The sequence below is a fragment of the Choristoneura fumiferana genome, chromosome 14, assembly GCF_025370935.1.
Source record: "Choristoneura fumiferana chromosome 14, NRCan_CFum_1, whole genome shotgun sequence".
NCBI lineage: Eukaryota > Metazoa > Arthropoda > Insecta > Lepidoptera > Tortricidae > Choristoneura > Choristoneura fumiferana.
In genome coordinates this window covers 3,177,887-3,199,167 of record NC_133485.1, presented here as the reverse complement: position 1 = coordinate 3,199,167, position 21,281 = coordinate 3,177,887, and the positions used below count along the sequence as shown (strand labels likewise).

The following is a 21,281-nucleotide window of genomic DNA, read 5'->3' as shown; positions in this document are numbered from 1 at the left end:
ATTTTTTTTTTTTCACAAGTAAGTGCAAGTTTCCTCACGATGTTTTACTGCACCGTAAAGTATTTTTTTTTAGTTCATATTGATGTCGGCCGATCGTAAAATTCACCAATTCACGAAATTCCTAGGCATATCGTGAAATGGCGCCATTTCATGAGTTGGCGAAGGGACATCCGCCATATCGTTCAAAACTCACCGTGTAACGATTTGCCTAGTGACGTTTAGGCAGATCATGAAATTCCTAGGCATATCACAAAACGCCGCCATTTCATGATTTGGCTAGTTTGGGCAGATCATCAAATTCCTAGGCATATCATGTAACGCCGCCATTTCATGATTTGCCCAGTTTAGGCAGATCATGAAATTGTTAGGCATATAATGAGAAGCCGCCATATCGGTTCTGGCACTTTGCCGGCCGCTGCGCTGCACGCTCGCTTCGCTCGCTCGGCTCGTGCGTTGTGGTCACAATTCATACTAACCCCGCTCGCTTCGCTCGTCGTACCTAAATTTTTCTTTTTTTCGGCATATCACGATGTGCCCGGTATAGAGCAAGGAATATCGACGAATGCGTTGCTATAATCGATGCCGTATTGTTTCTCAGGCACATCGTGATAATATGCCTGTTCAACTTTTAGACATATCATGAAAATGGCTCCATTTCATAATATGCGTAGGAATTTCGTGATTTGGCTGATTTTACGATCCGCCGCCGAGATTGATATATATAGATAGACCTCCGAAAAGTAACGCATGATTCAATAAATTATTCACCGTAAATAAAGCTCAAGTTTTAAATGTATTTTCGTTTTTCGAGTTACATCCAATTAGGTTCTCGAGATATAGCCCTGAGACAGACAGACAGACGACCTCACAGAGAAACGACAGTAATAGGGTTCCGGGTGACAAACGGAAACTTCAAGTACAGAGCCCTAAAAACAAAAGGGACCCCATTGACAACATTGCTTCCGACCATCTGGTACTCAGTGTACCTAGGTATGTACGTACGTATGTACACTTTAGATCTACTAAACAACGCAACGGATGCTTGGTTTTGATTTATGGCTCTTAGATATAATCAATGTATAATGTAAAGTGCCTTTGAAGAATGAAAAGATAATAAAATAATCAATGAACTAAAAGAATTTCCTTGCTCACCCGCGACCTTACGATAGCTAAGCTTATGCAAAATATGCGTGTTCATGCAGTTCCTTCACCTCCACACTGTAAGAACACACACAAATCACACAAACCCATCTATCACCACCATCAGACTACACTGACGTGTTTCGAACTCAACCAGAGCTCATCTTCAGAGTGACACAACTGTACACCATGCTACCAGTTGTTAGACTAACGAACCACAACCACAGTTTTAATTTGTCACTGTAACTCCCCAAGTACCCACATATGTTTTATGAAACAAAACAAAACTACCCATTTTTTTAACCGTTCTCCAAAACTACCTTGATTTTTATTTATTTACTATCAAGGCATGTTTTATTAACTACCATGCTGAAATTAGATCCAGCCGTAGCAAGGTATGAAACAAATTTACCTGCTCATTAATAGACCCCATAATGTTGTATCTAATTATCTCCATGCATTCTAAAACATCGAGACGAAACCCCTCAAAGCACGCAAAGTAACGCCTGATTCAATAAATTAATAAAATTATCGTTTAAAAAGAATAAAGTAGGTACTTATTTTCATTGATCTAACTGTTCAAACGTCTCCTTTAACCTTCAACGGTCAAAGCGATACATTAATTATTTCACCGTTATATTATCATCATCATCACATCAGCGTAGGATATTGACTGTTGGAGATAAACCTCCCCCAGCATCATCAGAAAGAATAGGAGAGTCAATACGCCACGCTTGGCAAGTAGGTTGGCGAGCGCAGTATAGGATGTACAGTTGCCTGTAGACGCGCTGCCATCTTCTGGTTTTATCCCTCAGCCAGTTTAGTTCTACAGCAGACGTTTTCAACCGGTGGGCTGCGTATATTTTCTGATGTGCCGCGATTGCCGCGAAGTGTATGCTGCATTGAAATCATGAATAGCTAAGTAGGTATTTTAATATAATAAGCGGCACAAAATTTGGCCCTCTCCACATACTAAATTAGCTATTAATGCATACATTCGAGGGCCAGATTTTCTGCCGTTGAGTATATATATAGCTATTTGGAGTTTTGTACATACCTAAAGGTGTCAACTAGACCCTATTAATAAGTCTCCGCTGTCCGTTATGCATTATTATGGGTAGGTATACCTACTGTTCCGACTGTACGGAACCCTCTCTACGTGCCAGTCCGACTCGCACTTGGCTATTTTTACTGGTGTGCCGTGAAACTATGATGAATGAAAAGTGTGTCGTTAAAAAGGTTGAAAACGCCTGTTCAACAGCAACCACGGGAGGAGAGTGGGAACGACATTCCAATGCCGGCGCCCCACGGCAAATTACACGGAAAATTATAAAATTAAATTATGTCAAATGACTATTATGTATTTTGTTCATTCTTTTTTTTAAACGTTATAAATTTTGATACGTATGAGAAACGGTATGCAATGTTAGCCCATTGAATGGCCAGAGCTGATAATGATAACGACGTCCGACGTCCGGCCGGGAACAATGAATACATACAGATGATACAGGATTCGTATTTTATTCCAGCAGGCAATTAAATTTACAGGATCGTACTAAATTCTCGTGGGGATTTCAAATCGTGGTCTTTATTAACGTTGCGCTTAAAACAACCGTGCCAAATTACATAAGTCTAAACCCAGCGGTTAAGGTTTCAAGATTTCATGCCCGTCCCGTAAGAATATCGGGATAAAAAGTAGCCTTATGTATGTGTATGTGAATGTATGTTATTCCTATGTCCAGCTACATCAAATTCTAAATCATTAAATTTTATTAAAATCCGTCCATACGGTTCGGCTTAAAGGAGCAACAAACATACAGACACACACACCTAAGGCACACACTTAGAAACTTTCACTTTTATAATATTAGTAGGTACGATTACAAATTCTGCTATTACACTCATATTTCAGTACAGTCAGCAGCAGAAGTAGATGAGCTGTGGAGCTCAAAATGATCTAAACACTGTCTTATTACCTTGGCAGTAGAGTCGTGTGTAGATTATTTTGAGCACCGTAACCGTTCATCTACTTCTGCTTACGTTTATGGGAGTAGATACCCAAAAATCTTTCTATTCAATTTTTTTTCGTGTTGTTGGCATAACTGCTACATAGGTATATCACTGCAAAATTACAGCTTTCTAGTACTGATAGTCTCTGAGTAAAGCAGCGAACGGACGGACAGACAGACAAACAGAAATGGCGAAACTATAAGTCAGGGGTGGCCAACTTGATTAGACCCAAAATCTACTGTGTAAGTACTGACGAAACCCATTGCAATCTATCAATTGCATACTTCTGGAAATCTTAAATGAAACAGCTTAGTTCAGTATTTATATTTTTTGCCTTGACACGATCGACTGGACTAATAGTAGCGATCGACCGGTTGGCCACCCCTGCTATAAGGGGTTCTCTGATGTGCTGTCATTTCCTTGGATTAACGTTTAGTGATTATTTCATTCGAATCGGTTCTCAAAAAAAGATACGCCAAAAGAATTTCATGGAACATTTTTACAAGAATTTCTGTAAGTTTGGCTGAAAATTTCGTTAACCGTATAATATTTTGGTTACTATGTAGTGGGTCCATACCATTTTGGTCTATTATGTATACCATTTGGTCCTGTCCATTTGTTTGTTTGTCTGTCTGTCCGTATGCGACCGGCATTTTATTCGGAAACTATGAGTGCTGTTAATAAAATTTTGATGACAGGTATCTTTTATAAGTAGCAGTCGGTAGTAGATTTTTTTAACCGGTGGTAGTTTTTTTTTGACATTCACAGGTGTTGTTATAGCCTAAATTTAAGAAAGATATTTTAACTTTGATTTTGACTTTCACTTTGACTCCGTCTGCGTAGTCCGTTTATCGCTATCCCGCGGGAACTGTGCAATTTACCGGGATAAAAATTATCCTATGTGCATCCCCGGGACTCAAACTATCTGTATACCTAATTCCATCTAAATCGATTCAATGGTTTAGAGATGATGAAGTAACAAACAAACGAGACTTACAAACTTTCGCATTTATTATTTTACATTCAACCTACCTTGATGCGGTCTTCACCCTTAAATTGCATAACTAAATTGCATATTCCTGGATACTGATGGAGAGATGCGGCATTTAACCTACCTTGATGACACTTTTTGGTCTTCACCCTTAAATTGCATAACTAAATTGCATAAATAACTTTTTTTTTTTTATTCGACTGGATATCAAACGAGCAAGTGGGTCTCCTGATGGTAAGAGATCACCACCGCCCATAAACATCTGCAACACCAGGGGTATTGCAGATGCGCTGCCAACCTAGAGGCCTAAGATGGGATACCTCAAGTGCCAGTAATTTCACCGGCTGTCTTACTCTCCACGCCGAAACACAACAGTGCAAGCACTGCTGCTTCACGGCAGGATTAGCGAGTAAGATGGTGGTAGCAATCCGGGCGGACCTTGCACAAGGTCCTACCACCTGCAAAACTTACTTACTTTACTTTGGCGCACCGGTGTAATGGAAACAATTGTTTTGGACGTATGTTTATAATTCATTGCTAACTTTTGCGTCTATAGCATTATATTGGTAGAGTTGGTCGTCACCATGTTTTTTGCATCGCTTAATTTTAATTTTAATCGTTCTTGGGATACAACGATGCGCAATACGTTTCGCTGTTCTGGGCTATGTTCGCGATAAGAGTCATATGTCGCACAAGTAGAACAGTATTAGTTAACACCCAAACCTCGAAGCAAGACGTAACAGGACAATGTGTGTTAAGTTAATGAGCCTTTAGTGGTGCAACTAATTTATGGGATCGCAAAATGGATTTCACCATATCTTTGTGTAAGTTTCATCAATTTTGATAGGTTTTTATTGTGGTGTTTCCAAAATTAATTCTACTTTACCTTCTATATTAAGTGAACAAAATTGCCGTGGGCATATTTAAACCGTCTGCTCGTTAGTAATTCTTTGAAAATTAAAGAAAGTACAGAACTACACACACCGATATTGCAGTCGAGTTTTTCATTGAAAATTATTGATTGTATTTTGGATTTATTACCAAGTTATTATTTTAATCAATTAATTCTTCTCTTTTATCTATAGGTAATTAAATAAATTGAAAAACTCTTTCGAATTTTAAACCCTTGTTAGTAGGTGCACAATTTATTTATAAACTCGTATCAATAAAAATTTACAGTAACAACCAATAAGTAACAGTAAAAAATAACAAAAGTATTCAATCATTTGGGGATTTTTATCACCGCTTCCCTTAAACGACGAAACACCAACGCCACTCCAACACCAACACCAACACACACTCCGTCAAAAAAAACGTCAAGACTAGTTGTTAAGTTGTTACTCGTATGAAATCGAAAATAAAAACATTTTTTTTTTGTGTATACCAAGACAAGAAACTCGGCAAAATCATTGTTACGATTTACTTAACTATTAGTAGAAAGAAAGTTTTTCTATTAATTTATTGAAAAACTGGCCAAGCGCGAGTGCTGCTGCACATTAAACAAAACTTTGGATTTTTATAACCCAGAACCGTCAGCGTGCCAGTCCGAGCCTCACATAATTATATAGATAGATACCTACATACTTAAATACATATTAAACACCCAAGACCCGAGAACAAACATTCGTATTTTTCATACAAATATCTGCCCCGACACGGGAATCGAACCCGGGACCTCAAGCTTCGTAGTCAGGTTCTCTAACCACTAGGCCATCTGGTCGTCAAAACTTTTATACAGTAGTAGGATGGGCAGAGTTCAAAACAATTAGGTATGTCTAACAAAGGATCCCAAGTACTCTTATAGAAGATAACGATTCAACGATAAACTGTACAGCTGTTTCTCTGCCTGTCAGTTATATTATTATAACAAGACATTACATTTAACTTATAGTCTGGCACGTGACTCCTGGCAAAAGAAATTAAAAGTAAACCTGACATTGGCTACCATAATAACTTAACCAACATAGAATAGTTGAAATTTTATATTCTACTTACACTATACTATTTGATCACTATTTATGTGCCCATTTGTATAGACAGGCGAATCAGTATTGAAATTGAAATTTATATTTTCAGATATCATCTTCGCGTCGTCCATTGTTGGCGCTTCGTGTTCTGTGTGCACGATAGATAGCATGAACAATGATGGCTGTACTTACACAGTCTTGTGCCGAGGTCACGCTGGAAGTGCCAGCAACCCGTCTTGTGACCAGCCCCAAGTCACTTTCGTCATCCGCGACTCCTCAACCGACACCCTCACCACTGGCTTCTTTGGATCCACCAACTTCGACTCCAGGGTCAGAAAAATTCAAGCCATCAACAACATCTGGCTTAACATTGAGTCTTTCGCATTCAAGTACTACACCAAGTGCATAGAAATGAACCTATCCAGTAACAACATAAGAAACATCAAAAATGACGCATTCAGAAACTTGTTCGTGTTAAACTACTTAAATTTATCTCGAAATGTTATTGAAAATTTAAATCCCGCGTCTTTTATGATAACTGATACGCCTCAACTTACGAAGCTAGATCTGTCATATAACATGTTGACAGAAATTTCCAGTGAGCCTTTTAGTCACTTGCCGAGCTTACGTTTTCTGTTTTTAGAAAACAACAGGATCACGACTTTAGCAGATGATTGTTTTACGAGTTTAAAGAGCCTGTCGGGTTTAAATTTAAGAAATAATAAATTGACAGCACTAAACATGACACTAATGAGCCTTAAATCCCTACAAACCTTAGATATCTCGTTTAATTATTTACTTAAGTTATCAAGCTTCGAAATAAATCGATGCGGTGCTCTCATTTCTGTCAATATGTCGTATAATGCCATTGAGAGCGTGGAATCCAACTGTTTCACTCAAGCGTTTAGCCTACAGAGTTTAGACTTGAGCAACAATAAAATTAGATCACCTATAGAAAATATCATGTTCGTTAATAACAACCAACTAGCAACTTTGAATTTTTACAATAACTGTATTGAACACATTGATGATGATGCATTTAAACATAATTCTCGCTTAACAAATCTTAATATGGAGAGAATTTTTTTGAAAGGCGATATATCTGATAAAATGTTAAGCGGTCTACAAAACGTTACGAGGTTAGACTTTTTCAATCAAAGTATAACTGCAATTCGAGATGATGCATTTTCTACGTTAATAAGTCTGGTATACCTTAACCTCAGCAGAAATGTTATAGACGAAATAGGGAAAAAAGCTTTTCCAAATTCAACATCACTGAAAGTATTAGACATTTCGTACAACAACGTGCCTAATTTGGATTTCTTAAACGGGTCTTTAGTTGGTCTTACAGAATTATACCTGAATAATAATAGACTCGTTAAGATTGGAAAAGATTCGTTTATCAACCAACCCCTAATGAAAAAACTGGATTTATCAAATAATAGGATTGTTTTAATTGAACAGTTTTCGTTGCCTCTACTTAACTTACAATATTTGAATATCACTGGTAATCAAGTGGAAGGAGTTTTGAAATGTAATGTATTATGTCCATCAAAGTACCTAAGATTTATTAATCTTAGTGGTTTCAATATCAGCAAAGTTGATGACGAAGCATTGATTGATTCTCCTTTACTTGCTAGAGTAAACCTGTCACATAATGTAATCGAATACATAGGTCCCAAGAATTTCATAAATATGGACAACTTGTACAGTTTAGACTTATCTTTTAACAAATTAAGGAAGTTGGAAATGAATAACAGTAATTTGTTTAACCTTAAAGCTTTGTATTTAAATAACAATCGACTACAGAACATTCATAATTCCTTTTTAAACATTTCACAGGTACTATACCTTGACATGTCAAACAATAATATTACTGAGCTTTCAGACCCAATATTTCAAACGATGCGCGATTTGAGAGTTCTGCAGGTGTCCAATAACAAAATAATTAATTTTAATAACCCACAAATAAATTCTCTCACGAAACTGATGACATTGAGTGTGTCTTCAAACATGTTAACCAATGTAAACCTTAGCTTTTTTCCAGACTTGATTAATGTCGATGTGAGTAACAACAACATAAGTTACATAAATAACTCTTTTTTCCAAAACCTTGACCATTTGCAATCAATAGATCTGAGTTTCAACAGAATATCCAAACTTCCTCCAGGCGCCTTCCAAAGCCTTAAAATTTTGAAGGTTTTAAATGTGTCTTCGAACTTTATTAAGAATTTGCGCTACGGTAGTTTCAAAGGGCTCAATAGAACAGAAGTAATAGACTTGTCCCGCAACGACATACATGTTTTAGACGTTGATGTTTTCCACGAGTGCACGGAATTGAAAAGATTGATCATCGATTATAACTTCATCACTCAGTTAGATTTCGATAGACTAATATTGACAGTGTCGAAATTGAACGCTCTTAGTTTGGGTGGCAACCCGATTATGTGTAAGGAAATAGTTCGGAATTACAACAAAGGGTTTGTGAGGCGAGTTGAAGTCACTTCTATTGATAAGGTCTTTGAAGATGATAATGTTCATGGGATATCGTGTGGGGATGTTATGGCCACGACGCTCGCGAGCGAAACAGCGTCACCAACGGAACCAACTGGTGGCCACTCTGTTTCAAGCCTCCTTATAATATGGTGCATGGTTCTAACTATTTGTATCATTGCACTTGGAGTAGGTAGCTATTTTTATAAAAGCAAACGTGTAGTTTTTAGGAGAGGGTCCACAAGCATGAGAAGTACTTTAGAGTTTAGCGGCTCCGCATTCAACTCTGATTTATTAACATAAATTTAAGTATTACTAATATAATCTAAGATAATAGTTGTAAGTAATTTGAAAACATTAATATTGCTTGAAGCGATATTATATTACGTACTTTTATAAGCATTTTTGGTTGTTGAATTTAATTATATTTTTTCAAACTAAGTATCCAAATAAACATTATAAAAGCTAAGCTGAGTTTTATTGTTTATTCCGCTTTCGCGCCTCAACTAGTAGACCGATTGTTAGAATAAATATCAGGATAACTAAAATAGTTGTTTCCGAGGGCGCGCGATAAATGAACTCTTTGCAGAATATTTGTGTAATTTTTCTTCAATTTTATATTGTAAGAAATTTATTTTCTTTGTTTGTAATTATACTGAGCAGCAAAAAATCTGGCCCTTAAATGTATGCAGAATCGGTAATTTTGTATGAAAGGTGGGCCAAATTTTGTGCCACTGAGTATATTTATTTTATGTTCGCTTTGAATTCTTTTGAAAAAATTACTTTTTGCCAAGTTGCGGCGCATTCTTCTTCGCAATGATGGTCTTTCTGAAAACGCTGGTAACTTTAAAAAAAATACATTTAAAAGAGCCCTTCGCAGCCTACTTACAGAATAAACTTTTTGATTGATTTTGAGTTTAGGCAGTGTCGTCAAAGTCTTCGAACTCTCGAGGATGCGCGTAGTGCACGGGGAACAATCTCGCGCACTCCCGCTCGCCGGCGCACGCGTCGCGACTCACGTGCGCTGGCGCCCACGCCATCAGCTCCAGGAGGGGCAGGTCGGATTTTATGGACACCATAAACGCCAGTAAGATTGGGACTCTGGAAAAATATACCAATTTTTTTCCGTTAATAGATAAGAATAAATATTTTTGAAGATTAAAGTTGTCCATATTCTATTTTTTTTTGTAGTCAAGGTAAGTACATCTTGAAAATTAATATGAAATGATTTTACTAGCGGAATATGGGTTACATAGGGCGTGACATCTTAACATTTCAGTACTTAACTTTACTACTTTAGTACTTTACTTTTGTGTATACTATATTTGTGGTGTATACAATAAAATAAAGAATCATTGCATTGTGTTGCATTGTATTGTATTGTACTTTGTCGCTATCACTTTATATTTCAACATAACCTAAACCTACATGTATTTCAGAGTCGATTAAATAGAGAAAAAATGCGATTTTGAAAATTAGCTTCAGTAAAAAAACCATAGTGGGAATAAGCATTTAGAAAAAAACGAAAGGAAATTTCGGTACGAAATATCGATTCTGGTGAATTGATCTGACAAATCAAATATTATTATATCTCTTGTATAGGTACTTACGTATCATCGTGTGTGAGCGAATCATACTGCGCCACGCTATACGCGATGTGTTCGGCGTCCGATGGCCCGGTGCCTTTGAAAATGCCCATCTGGTTGCCAAATGTAAAAACGCATAATTATTCACGTAAAAAATGGCGTCATAACAACAATCGTGCCTTAACTATACTCCGTTCCAGATAAAGGCTAGTGTCTTAAAAAATCTTATTTATCTGTCTGTTAGGGCCAGTACAGACGAACTGCATTCCAACTGCAACGCAAACGCAACTCCCGACTGCCCATACGCTTTTCGTTGCAGTTCGATTGCAGTCGGCACAACTGCACTCATGCAATTGAAATGTATCGGCAGTCGGCAGTTGTTAGTTACGTTGCAGTTGGAATGCAGTCCGTCTGTACTGGCCCTTAGATTATCAGAAATTATTGCACACGCGTTTTCTCTTTTGTCAATTAAACAAAAAATTATGACGATATAGCCAGACAAAGTTCCGTGTGACACTTTTTAGCACGGCGCGGCGTCGCGGGCCTACACTCCCGTCCTCTGACCAGTGCTGGATTAGCCCGTAAGCAAATTAAGCAATTGCTTAGGGCATCAAGTCTTGCGGGACACCATAAACAGCACCAAAAAAAAATTTGCTAGCACAAAAGGTATTAAGCTATTAAGGACTGGGTGCAACAGGGGCGGATTGCTTATGGCATGAAATAGTCCGGCACTGCCTTTGACGAGCTTCATCTTTGTAATTTTTTGTTTGATTGACAAAAGAAAAAATTGACCAATATCTTCTGATAATCTAACTTACTGGCTAAATATAATAATATTTTTTACTCAGGAAAATACTCAATTATTAGGTATGTAGTTTTAATAAAATAACTGACGTTATACTAAAGAAGGTTATGTCTAAAAGTTACAAACAAAACACAATAACGGAATGGTAGAGATCCCATTGATAGATTATTATTGTGATAGAGATAATAATAACAACATTTCTCGTGCTATTACAAAATTAAGTATAGTCAGAGTGCATCAAAACATAGTCAAAATACCACAAACAGGACTTATCACGCTAACACACACGAGTAATATTTACCTCGACGTTTCGGCCACATTACAGTGGCCGTGGTCACGAGTAGACATGTTTTAAGGATGATTAGCTAAGTAAAAGTACCTATCCCGCTTTTAGTGAAACTAAAATTGTTGATATTGTAAACTTGTGCGCTTGTCTAATGGCATCTGTAATAATTTTTAAGTTCAATTTTACTGATAACAGACGCCAGAAATAAGAAGTGTTGTGTACTTGATATTCGTGGGACGCGCATATAAAACAGATGGCAAGTTTTGATCAACTATTTTGTTCGCAGTGCATAGTCACTTCAGAATAGAGGTACTTCTCCATTGCTTTTGTTGACAAGGTGTAGTTGTTCTATTGTTTTTGGCAATTGCCACTCGAAAGTGTACTCTGTGACTGCTGCGCTAGCGGTGTTAGTCCATTGGTAGTGTGCTGGGTGGTTGGTGAATATAGCTTGTCACAGAAAGTCCCCACACAGCGATTTCGTTGAAGTCATTAGAGCAGTTTCCGGAATAAGTAATTATATAAACAGATCATTATAATTATATATTTACGAGCCTAGCTCTTATAAAACAGATAAATATACAAAAAATTATCTTGCTATTGCGCTAAGATGACAGATACTAATCTCACTAATGTTATAAATGCGAAAGTTTGTAAGTCTGTTTGTTTGTTTGTTACTTCATCACGTCTAAACAACTAAACCGATTCAGATGGAATTCGGTATACAGATAGTTTAAGTCCCGGAAAAGGACATAGATACCTAGTTTTTATCCCGGAAAATTTCATAATTTCCGCGGGATTGCGATAAATGAATTCTGCACGGACCGAGCCGCGGGTAGCGGGTAGTTATGAGCATAAAACTAAGTAATTTTACAGGTCAACTCGGTTTTGATCTTTTAGGAAGGCTGTTTCTGACACATAATCGTGAACTGAGCTATTTCCTTTGAAGTCATGAAAGTAAGTACCTAATTAATCGCCTCAAACCACGATTATAAATATGTCAGGAACGGTCCGACTAGTTTCGATATTTTCGGAATATCGTTCCTGTAGCGCTACTACGAAATTCGACAATCGAAGTCTCGCCGACGCTTATATTATTTAATTCGAGAGCGAGAGGGACGATACTATAAGAACTACGTTTTTTGAATTTCGTGGTAGCCCTGCTGATTTATAACTGAATTGCGCCGTTCACTTATTAAGTGTTAAAGAATGTTTCACAAGCGTATACTTACTTAATTAATTAGTTCTTAGAATATATTAGAATAATTTAACAAAATGACATGTAATAATGATATTACCAATAAAAGAGTATGAGTATGAGTATGAGTAAGTAATATTAATGATGAGTATTGTCTCACGTGTATGATGGAAGCTTTGTGTGGAGTCAGCGCTGCTATAGCTTTGTAGCGTTTGCCAATTTCAAGCAAGACGAGGACGTGAGGTGGCAGAAACTCAGGCTCGGGTTCAACGCACTCGCAGACCAGCTGAAAGAACCATAGAGCTCAAAGTCTCAAACAAAAGGTTGTAGGTTCGAGCACAGGGCTGCCTCCTCTACACAATGTATCCCTATGTATCTTATATCGAATTTATATTTACATTAAACTTTGGAATCAGCTTGCAGCGCCAGTATTTCCGGACCGGTGCGAGGGGATCTTCAAAAAACGAGCCCATCTTTCTCAAAGGGCCGGTAATGGGTGTCCGTGGGCGGTGGTGATTGCTTTTCTGATAGAATGGTGACCTACCTGCTTGCTTGCCTTTGATAGAGGTAGGTTATTAGTAGGATTCAATTAACTTACATTAGGGAATAAAATAGCAAGTCCGTTAGCCTTAGCCACATCGTTGGGGGGAGCGTAGAGTCCCGGCACCAGCAGCCCCGCCGGGGGGAAATACTCATTCTCATCCTCAACTGCCTCATCCTCGGATTCTTCATCTTCATCCGACAGGGCCTATGGTTAATAATAGACACCGCTTTAAAGAAAGGAGTTGTCATGCTCGTAAAGTTCGTATTTATGCTGAATCAAGGCGACATAAAATGACTTTTTATGCTTTAGTGGTTAAAGTAAAATCTTCGTCTAAAACAAACCTTATCATGTGTAAACCGCCACAAACAAAGAAGTTTCTAAGTACATATTTTTTTTAATAATTTGTAATTTATATAAAACTAAAAATCAATCAAATTAATCAAAATAAATCAATAAAACTATTTTTTTTTAATTATTATAGTAATGCATGAACAATAAAAGGGACATATAGTAAGTGAACAATTGTTTCAACTGTTGCTATTTCATTTCCTCGCCATCGAAGTAAAAAGCAGAGTGTAAAACTCGAGCATTGAACCCATTTTCCCCTCGACGTGTGCCATACCGGCTCGGGTGGCTATATGAACGTCTTGGGTAAAACGGCTCGTTTTATGCTCTAGTTCTACAATCTACTATTCTCAAAATGAATGTTCAGTCAACCAATTTGATTGATAGGCCACCACGGAACTGTGTCGTAATGACATTTTACGTAATTCGATAAACATTGTTATAGAGGAATAAAATTATTTACTACGATAAGGTTGCATTTTGGCCCAGAAATCAAATTAGTTGACTGTACAAAAGGAATTGAATCCAGAAAGGCACGAAATAATTCACTAAGAATCTCAATCTGACCTTGTTTAAAAATACAGTGTTAAAATCTATAAAGTTGCAATTCCTCCCGAGTCCAAACTTTTCTTTTACAGACGTAGTAGGTATTCAACAACTCGGCATAGATTAGCTTTGTTATTTTGGATTTTTATTTCTATATTCTTAAAATTATTTATTCACTGAACAATTTGTGCTTTTAAGAGTACCTTAGAGTTATTTTTTTATGAAGTACGAGAGGACTCACAAGGATAGTTTCAAAGAAAAGAAACAAAGAAAAACACTTTTACAAGTTTTACAAGTTTTAAAAAGAGAAAGATGGAAACACAGATAAATTGTCGCGAAATGGTCCCAACCCAGGTGATCTCAGTCAACTCAGGCCTTGCAGCCGGGGCGCTGCAGGGCTACTACGAAACTCGAAACTCGAAGTTCGTGTTGTGCGGTCCCTCTGACACTTATACTATTTAATACGAGAGCAAGACGGACGGTACGATAGGAACTTCGAGTTTCGAGTTTCGTAGTAGCCCTGCTAGTCTTCTGTTGGAACCATTCAACGTACAATTCAGTAACAACGCGCCGGCCCTGGGGTAGAGCAAGAGGGGCAGTCGCTAGCAAGGGCTATTTTCTAGTTTCCAGTGCAAAATCAAATTTTGGTTGCGCCTTATCTTAAAGGCGCTGAATTCTACAATTTGACGAATTTACTCCTGGCAACACATACAATACAATGACTTGATTGTATACCAGAATTTTTGTTTTTCCACAGTGTATTTAAGTCAATGATGTTTCTTGGTCTTACTTCTGGCACTGTGATATCCACTTCTTCATCATCAGGTTGCTGTTTCAACTCTTCTAAGGCAGCAAGATTCTGAAAATGTTATATAGACACATGAAAAAAATAAGTAAGGAAAGGGTCACGTACGATGAAATATTTTAATATATTTTTTTTATGGTGCCCTCCATATCTAAAACACACTTTCTTATAGTTTATCCTTAATTTACAGGCAAAGACCTAGTTTCTGTACTTTCGTTAGTTTTTAATTTTTTTTTTGTATGTTGCACCAATTATAATCAATTGATTTTTCGTATGGTAGTAGCTAATACTATTTGCAATTTGTATGGTTTTTTTTTTCATAGTTGTACCCTCAAAAAAACTTGTTAAAAAAAGGTGTCAAAAATAAATTTACATTTTTTATTTCTATTTTTCACGTATAAAATATTAATAAAATTGTAGGTACTACTCTCACAAAAACTACGTAGCTGTGATTTGTTTGAATGCTTTAGCTGCTATGGATTAGGAGAAAAACGAGTATGAAAAAAAAATGTTAAGGAAACACATTTTTGATATTATCTCTGAGACAGTTCAAGATAGAGGGCTGAAAGTTGGAGTGATTACTAGTAATGAGGCGACAAACAATTGACATTCACCAATTCTATTCCTCACAGGGGCCACATGTCCTTCCTTAGCCTGCTAAACCCTTTGAACCCAATCGATCCAGAAGTTACGGAGCAAATTGGCTATAACAGTCAGATGGACAGATAGGCAACGAAGTCATCCATAATGGTTCTTTTTTTCCTGTGAGGTACTTACGAAACCCTATTAACATTTTATATGTTAAGATTTTGTGTAAGTGAATCTCGTGAATTTTATGAATAACTAACCCCCGACTTTAACAAGTCCAACTTGCGTTGCTCCTTCTCGAACCTTCTAGCTTCCCGTTCGTCTTCTATGGCCTGCCGCGCCAAACGCTGCATTTCTGACAAGCGGCGAGCTCGTTTTTCTAAAGCTTCTTCCTAAAAACATTTTTTTATCAATACAGACTAGTTAAAAATATGTGGTCGTATTTTTACGATAAAACGAGGTAAATGCATTGTCGTCAATTTTGCGAGGACGGATATATTAAATTCGATATATAATTACAAAAAAGTATAGTAACAAACCAATAAGGATGCAAGGGTAAGAAAAAATAGGTACCTAGATAGAGTAGGGTTTGTTCACCTAAGTAAGCACATGCAAAAGTGTATTACTAGTTGTTGAAGGTCCCAATAAATAAATAAAAAAGTCAGCCTATATAATATCATATCATATGTCACTCTGTATTTGCTTTTTTAGTGTTCCGGAGCCAAAATGGCAAAAACGGAACCCTTATAGTTTCGCCATGTCCGTCTGTCTGTCTGTCCGTCCGTCCGCGACTTTGCTCAGGTACTATCAATGCTAGAAAGCTGTTATTTTGCACGGATATATGTGTAAACTATGCCGACAAAATGGTACAATAAAAAATAAAAAATAAATTTTTTTAGGGTACCTCCCATAGACGTAAAGTGGGGGTGATTTTTTTTCTCATTCAACCCTATAGTGTGGGGTATCGTTGGATAGGTCTTTTAAATCCATTAGGGGTTTTCTCAGACGATTTTTCGATTCAGTGATTTGTTTGCGAAATATTCAACTTTAAAGTGCAAATTTTCATTAAAATCGAGCGTCCCCCCCCCTCTAAAATCTAAACTGGTGGGTGTAAAAAATTTAAAAAAATCAGGATGCTGGCGGCGGTGACGCTGTTCACGTTATAGTGAGTCATTGGGACTGCTGGTGAATTGCAGCCTTACAAGAAACGGTAGGTACACTTTTTTTAAAGGTACTCATATCCTAGCAAGTTGGAAAAAACACATTCCAAATTTAGCGCGTTAGGAACAAGAAAGGAAGAAGCACCATACAATTCATCAAAGGTGGGGTACCTATACCTTCTTCCTCATTTTCTCTTCTCGACGTTGCCTCCAAATTTCTTCTCTAGTGGGACTGTAAGATTTGTACTGGTCGAAGGCAGTCTTCTGTATCGGCTGGTCACTCATAGGCTTGGCAGGGTCTAACGGAGGTATGTCTTCGTACAGAATCCTGCGAACTAATGCTGTAAAGACATTTGAGCAATTGAGCAGTTGTCTGGTCTTCTCACAATATTTCTCTCGCCGTAAAGCTCGTGATAAATTTCAAAAGTATATTCGAAAAATTCAAAGTTGCGGGCCTGAATTTGAACCCAACATGATCATAATTCATATGGTCATAGACCAAGTAACCAGGCTAAGCTTTTTCTTCATAAAAATCTGCCATCCTGAGCTAATAACAGAGATCTTACTTGCAAAATTGGTCCCTGAACCAAGAAACCTGAAGCAAATCGCCAAAGCAGAACCACCCAGCAGAGCGTGCAAAGAGGCCTCGTTTATAGGCGCATCCCCGGCGTAGAGTATGTCTTTGGCCTTGTACTCATCCAGTTGCAACTCTTCGCGTCCCACCATTATGATATCTGAAATATAAATTTGTGTTATTTCGTGGTAAAGGACCAAATTAAAGTGATCTACTACGCGGCGACAGTCCCTTGTAGTGTGTTGCGTACAGTGGTGTTAGAAGACTCTCCAATGCCATACCACATACATAAAATTAAATAAATAATAAATATCATGGGACACTTGACATTAATTAATTATTTATTTATTTGATATTATTCATACAAATATCTGCCCCGACCGGGATTCGAACCCGGGACCTCAAGCTTCGTAGTCAGGTTCTCTAACCACTTGGCCATCCGGTCGTTAATTACGCCTCTTTTCCAACGGGGTATAGGCAGAAGGCAGACGGGGGGTCCTTCCACTTGCTACGATCCTGGCATACAGCTCTCGCTTCCTCTACATTCTTAAATCTTTTCATCCAAGCACGTCGGTTTAGAGCACCATATGCAATGCACATGAGGTAAAGCTCTGTGAGGAGCTATTATGTCCCAAGAAAGTTGACCAAAAGGTGCTGAGAAATTTGAGCATTCACTTGGAATGAATGTCACATTACCATTACAAGTAAAAGCTCACTAAAATAAACAGGAGCATTTTTAGCGAGCATTCAAGCGAAACCACGGAAAAATTACTTCGAGCTTTTTGCCAAGCATCTTTCAAACAACAATAAAGATTTCGGCGAGATTTTTTGATTTTTGAATTTTTACCTCAGCGTTCCTTAATGTTCTTGTAAATGTTCGTTGCAACGTTTGGCTCTATGCTTGGCTCTGTTCGTTGTTCAGTTCAACAAATTGAAAAACGACGAATGCTCAATAAAGCTAAAACCGGCCAAGTGCGAGTCGGTCTCGCGCACGAAGCGCACGTACCATTATCTATATACAACATTAGACATTAGCAAAAAAAACACGTTTGTTGTATGGGAGCCCCCCTTAAATATTTATTTTATTTTAATTTAATTATTTACTTTTAAAGTGAATATATGAATTAATATCCTATGAATATTTCAAGCGTCTACCTGTTGCCGTTATTAAAATCGACAAAAAAATCACGTTTGTTGTATGGGAGCCCCCCCTTAAATATTTATTTTATTCTGTTTTTAGTATTTCTTGTTATAGCCGCAACAGAAATACATAATCTGTGAAAATTTCAACTGTCTAGCTATGCACGGTTCATGAGATACAGCCTGGTGACAGATGGACGGACGGACAGCGGATTCTTAGTAATAGGGTCCCGTTTTTGCCCGATACCATATACGACTCTTAAACACTTTGCTGGGATGTAATTGCGACTTAACTGTTCATATCCCACCGCTCGTACAGGTCAAAGTGGGCGTGTTTGGCATGCGGCCAGAACAGCACGAAGTTAAGATGTTGCAAGTGTGGCACCATGAGCTCTGCGCGCCGGCGCTTGCGCAGCGACCTCTGAAACGATCTGGCAACAAATTCATTTGTTTATCAATAAAAAATCAATGCGCTGTAAAATTCAATTAATATAAAAAAAAACATAAGAGTACTAATTAGGGATTTTTGACTGTCGTCTTCGTCACTAGTTCACTACCCTAAAACGATGGAACACCACACCCTCCGGCCAGAAGTCAGAGCGCAGGAACATCTCCATGCAGCCGAGTATCGAATCAAACATTAGGGTTTTCTGCGACTACCTACATAATCTTACGATACCTTTCTTTCTCTAGCGTTGCAACCTCTCTATCCAAATCTGCTCGTACCATTGCATGCCATTCCTAAAACAAATCAAATTTTTAAACATATTATATATATATGTACACTACTTTACAAAAATTTAAAAGGCATCGTTATTTAGCTCCCACTATCTACCACGGGCGTATGGTAGGTATATTGAAGTGGATGACAGAATTGTCTACTTTGTGCCAGTGCCAGAAAACTAGTTGCCGGAGCCTTACCAGCAAAACAAAACATTTTGTAGGTACATTTATTTAATGTAGAAGACTAGCTTATGTGAAACATGACTTAGAGTGTGCTTAGAGTGAAGTGTCTAAAATTTTGCCACCGTCAAGTTTTAAAATTTACTTAGTTTCATTTGAAAATAAGTACAGTCGCTAACCGTATCGCCGTGGTGGCCTAATGGTTTGACCTATCGCCTCTCAAGCAGAGGGTCGTGGGTTCAAACCCCGGCTCGCACCTCTGAGTTTTTCGAAATTCATGTGCGGAATTACATTTGAAATTTACCACGAGCTATGTGCGGTGAAGGACAACATCGTGAGGAAACCTGCACAAACCTGCGAAGCAATTCAATGGTGCGTGTGAAGTTCCCAATCCGCACTGGGCCTGCGTGGGAACTATGGCCCAAGCCCTCTTGTTCTGAGAGGAGGCCTGTGCCCAGCAGTGGGACGTATATAGGCTGGGATGATGATGATGATGACAGTCGCGAACGGGGAATGTTGAGCCACTTACCACCGTTCGTAATTTAGCTGTGCAATGACAACATTTACTTCGAGTATTTATAATAACTCAACTAAATTATGAACAGTAGTGACAGTGAGTGACTCAACCATCCCGGTTCGCGATGGTACAGAGGTTTGCATCTTCCCTGAAAAGTGGAACAAATGACCTCTTCTTCAGGCGTCGCTTCATCCAGGTTGTAAGTCCGTCTCTCTTCAGTTACTCCCGCTAGATGGCGCTTGTAGTAATACAGCTCCTTTTTCGCCACTTGCCCAAACTTTATTGCGTCTACACCTCTGAACAATTTTGTTATCTTGTTTTGCTATGGAAATAAAAATAACAAGCATTAACCTACGGCTTTGCTCACGTGAGCCATCCGATCTGGCATTTGAATTAAGTTCTGAGACTTTACAGAATTTAAATTATTGAGAGTTTCTGTGACAGAATAGTTGGCGCTAGTATCGCTATAATTTGACATTTGCGTCACGTTTTTGATTGGTTATATTGTTACCTAGACAACTAAATGAGCAAACAAGAATGTAACGTCAAGCGGACATTATGGTACTAATGCCATCTAACGATATTTCGCCTATAAAGAAGTAGTTATATTCCTTTAGAAATTATTCATCCGGTATTCCCTAGAGATGGCGTTGATTTCAATTACATCGGTTGAAATCAACGCCATCTCTAGGGAATACCGGATGAATAATTTCATCCGATCGCTATTGAATTTCTGGAAACTATAAATGAATTATTATTTTTTGATAAATATTTCACATAAGTCTTAAACTTACATGTATAAACACGTACACTGGCTCACTGTGGTTTCGGAACCGTTCAAATTCTTCTATGGCATCCGCAAGGACCTGTATTAGGTACGAAAAATTATATAATTTATCTTCATATAGGAATTAACTGGGTTGAAAAAAGTAAAAGAACGCCTAGTATAGTACCTCCTCGTAACTACTCATAATAGCTTCATTTCCTTTTTGCTTAATCCTTTTCTAATATGGACTGAGGGATACAATTCTTTCCAATCATCTATATTTCCGGAAAAAATTACAAGATAAGGCTCCTCAAGGCTAAAGTAAATACTGTTGCTGAATCAGAAAGTTACACCTTCGGTCACGTTAGCACTTTCCATCAGGTGAAAAGTATGGTACCTACGAAATCCGGGTAGGTATAAATCGACGAAGTAGGTATATGCTTACTTTGAGCAGTATCAGTGTTCCATCACTCCAGTCCAGCTTGATCGTAGTAAATAATCTATCCAGTGCTGTGCATGGTCCAGAAAATTCACAGTATATCTCTGCACCTGATTTTAAATAAAATAACGAAGTGATTTAAATAACATAATGAAATTAAGCTCGAAATAAATTTATTATATTTTATGATGACTTTAATCCTCAATTACCTGTTTATTGTCAGTGGGATCAAAAAAAAACGTAAATAGTTGATTGATATGAAACTGAGCTAGAAGTATGAAAAAACAACGTTTAACATTGAGATGTTTATTAATTTAATTAAAAACTTACAAATAAGTTTGTCCGCATTTTTCTTTAGGATTGAGTGGAAATCTCTTTCGTTGTCCACTTCAACGAATAGTTCTATTTTCTTTCTGTGTGCCATCTCAACAAAGAGCCTACGCGTTGTATGATAGTAACAAAACAAAATCTACTTGGTCAT

The 21,281-nt window shown here is 37.7% G+C and overlaps 2 protein-coding genes across 2 annotated transcripts; one reads left to right on the top strand and one right to left on the bottom strand.

Moving 5' to 3' along the window:
- The first annotated feature begins 4,806 nt into the window (after positions 1-4,806).
- LOC141434724 (uncharacterized) lies at positions 4,807-9,070 on the top strand. Its single transcript, XM_074097163.1, has 2 exons — positions 4,807-4,965; positions 6,218-9,070. The coding sequence occupies exons 1-2, from the start codon at positions 4,944-4,946 to the stop codon at positions 8,902-8,904; spliced, it is 2,709 nt and encodes a 902-aa protein (XP_073953264.1). The 5' UTR covers positions 4,807-4,943; the 3' UTR covers positions 8,905-9,070.
- Positions 9,071-9,124: 54 nt separating this feature from the next.
- Positions 9,125-21,257, bottom strand: LOC141434725 (uncharacterized). The gene is made up of 14 exons (XM_074097165.1): positions 21,131-21,257; positions 20,807-20,910; positions 20,390-20,461; positions 19,765-19,917; positions 18,855-18,916; positions 18,470-18,606; positions 17,028-17,195; positions 16,639-16,802; positions 15,562-15,693; positions 14,699-14,767; positions 13,072-13,221; positions 12,634-12,759; positions 10,212-10,300; positions 9,125-9,702 (listed from the first exon to the last, which is right to left on the bottom strand). Exons 1-14 carry the CDS (start codon positions 21,222-21,224, stop codon positions 9,519-9,521), a joined length of 1,704 nt encoding a protein of 567 aa, XP_073953266.1. The 5' UTR covers positions 21,225-21,257; the 3' UTR covers positions 9,125-9,518.
- Positions 21,258-21,281: the final 24 nt, after the last annotated feature.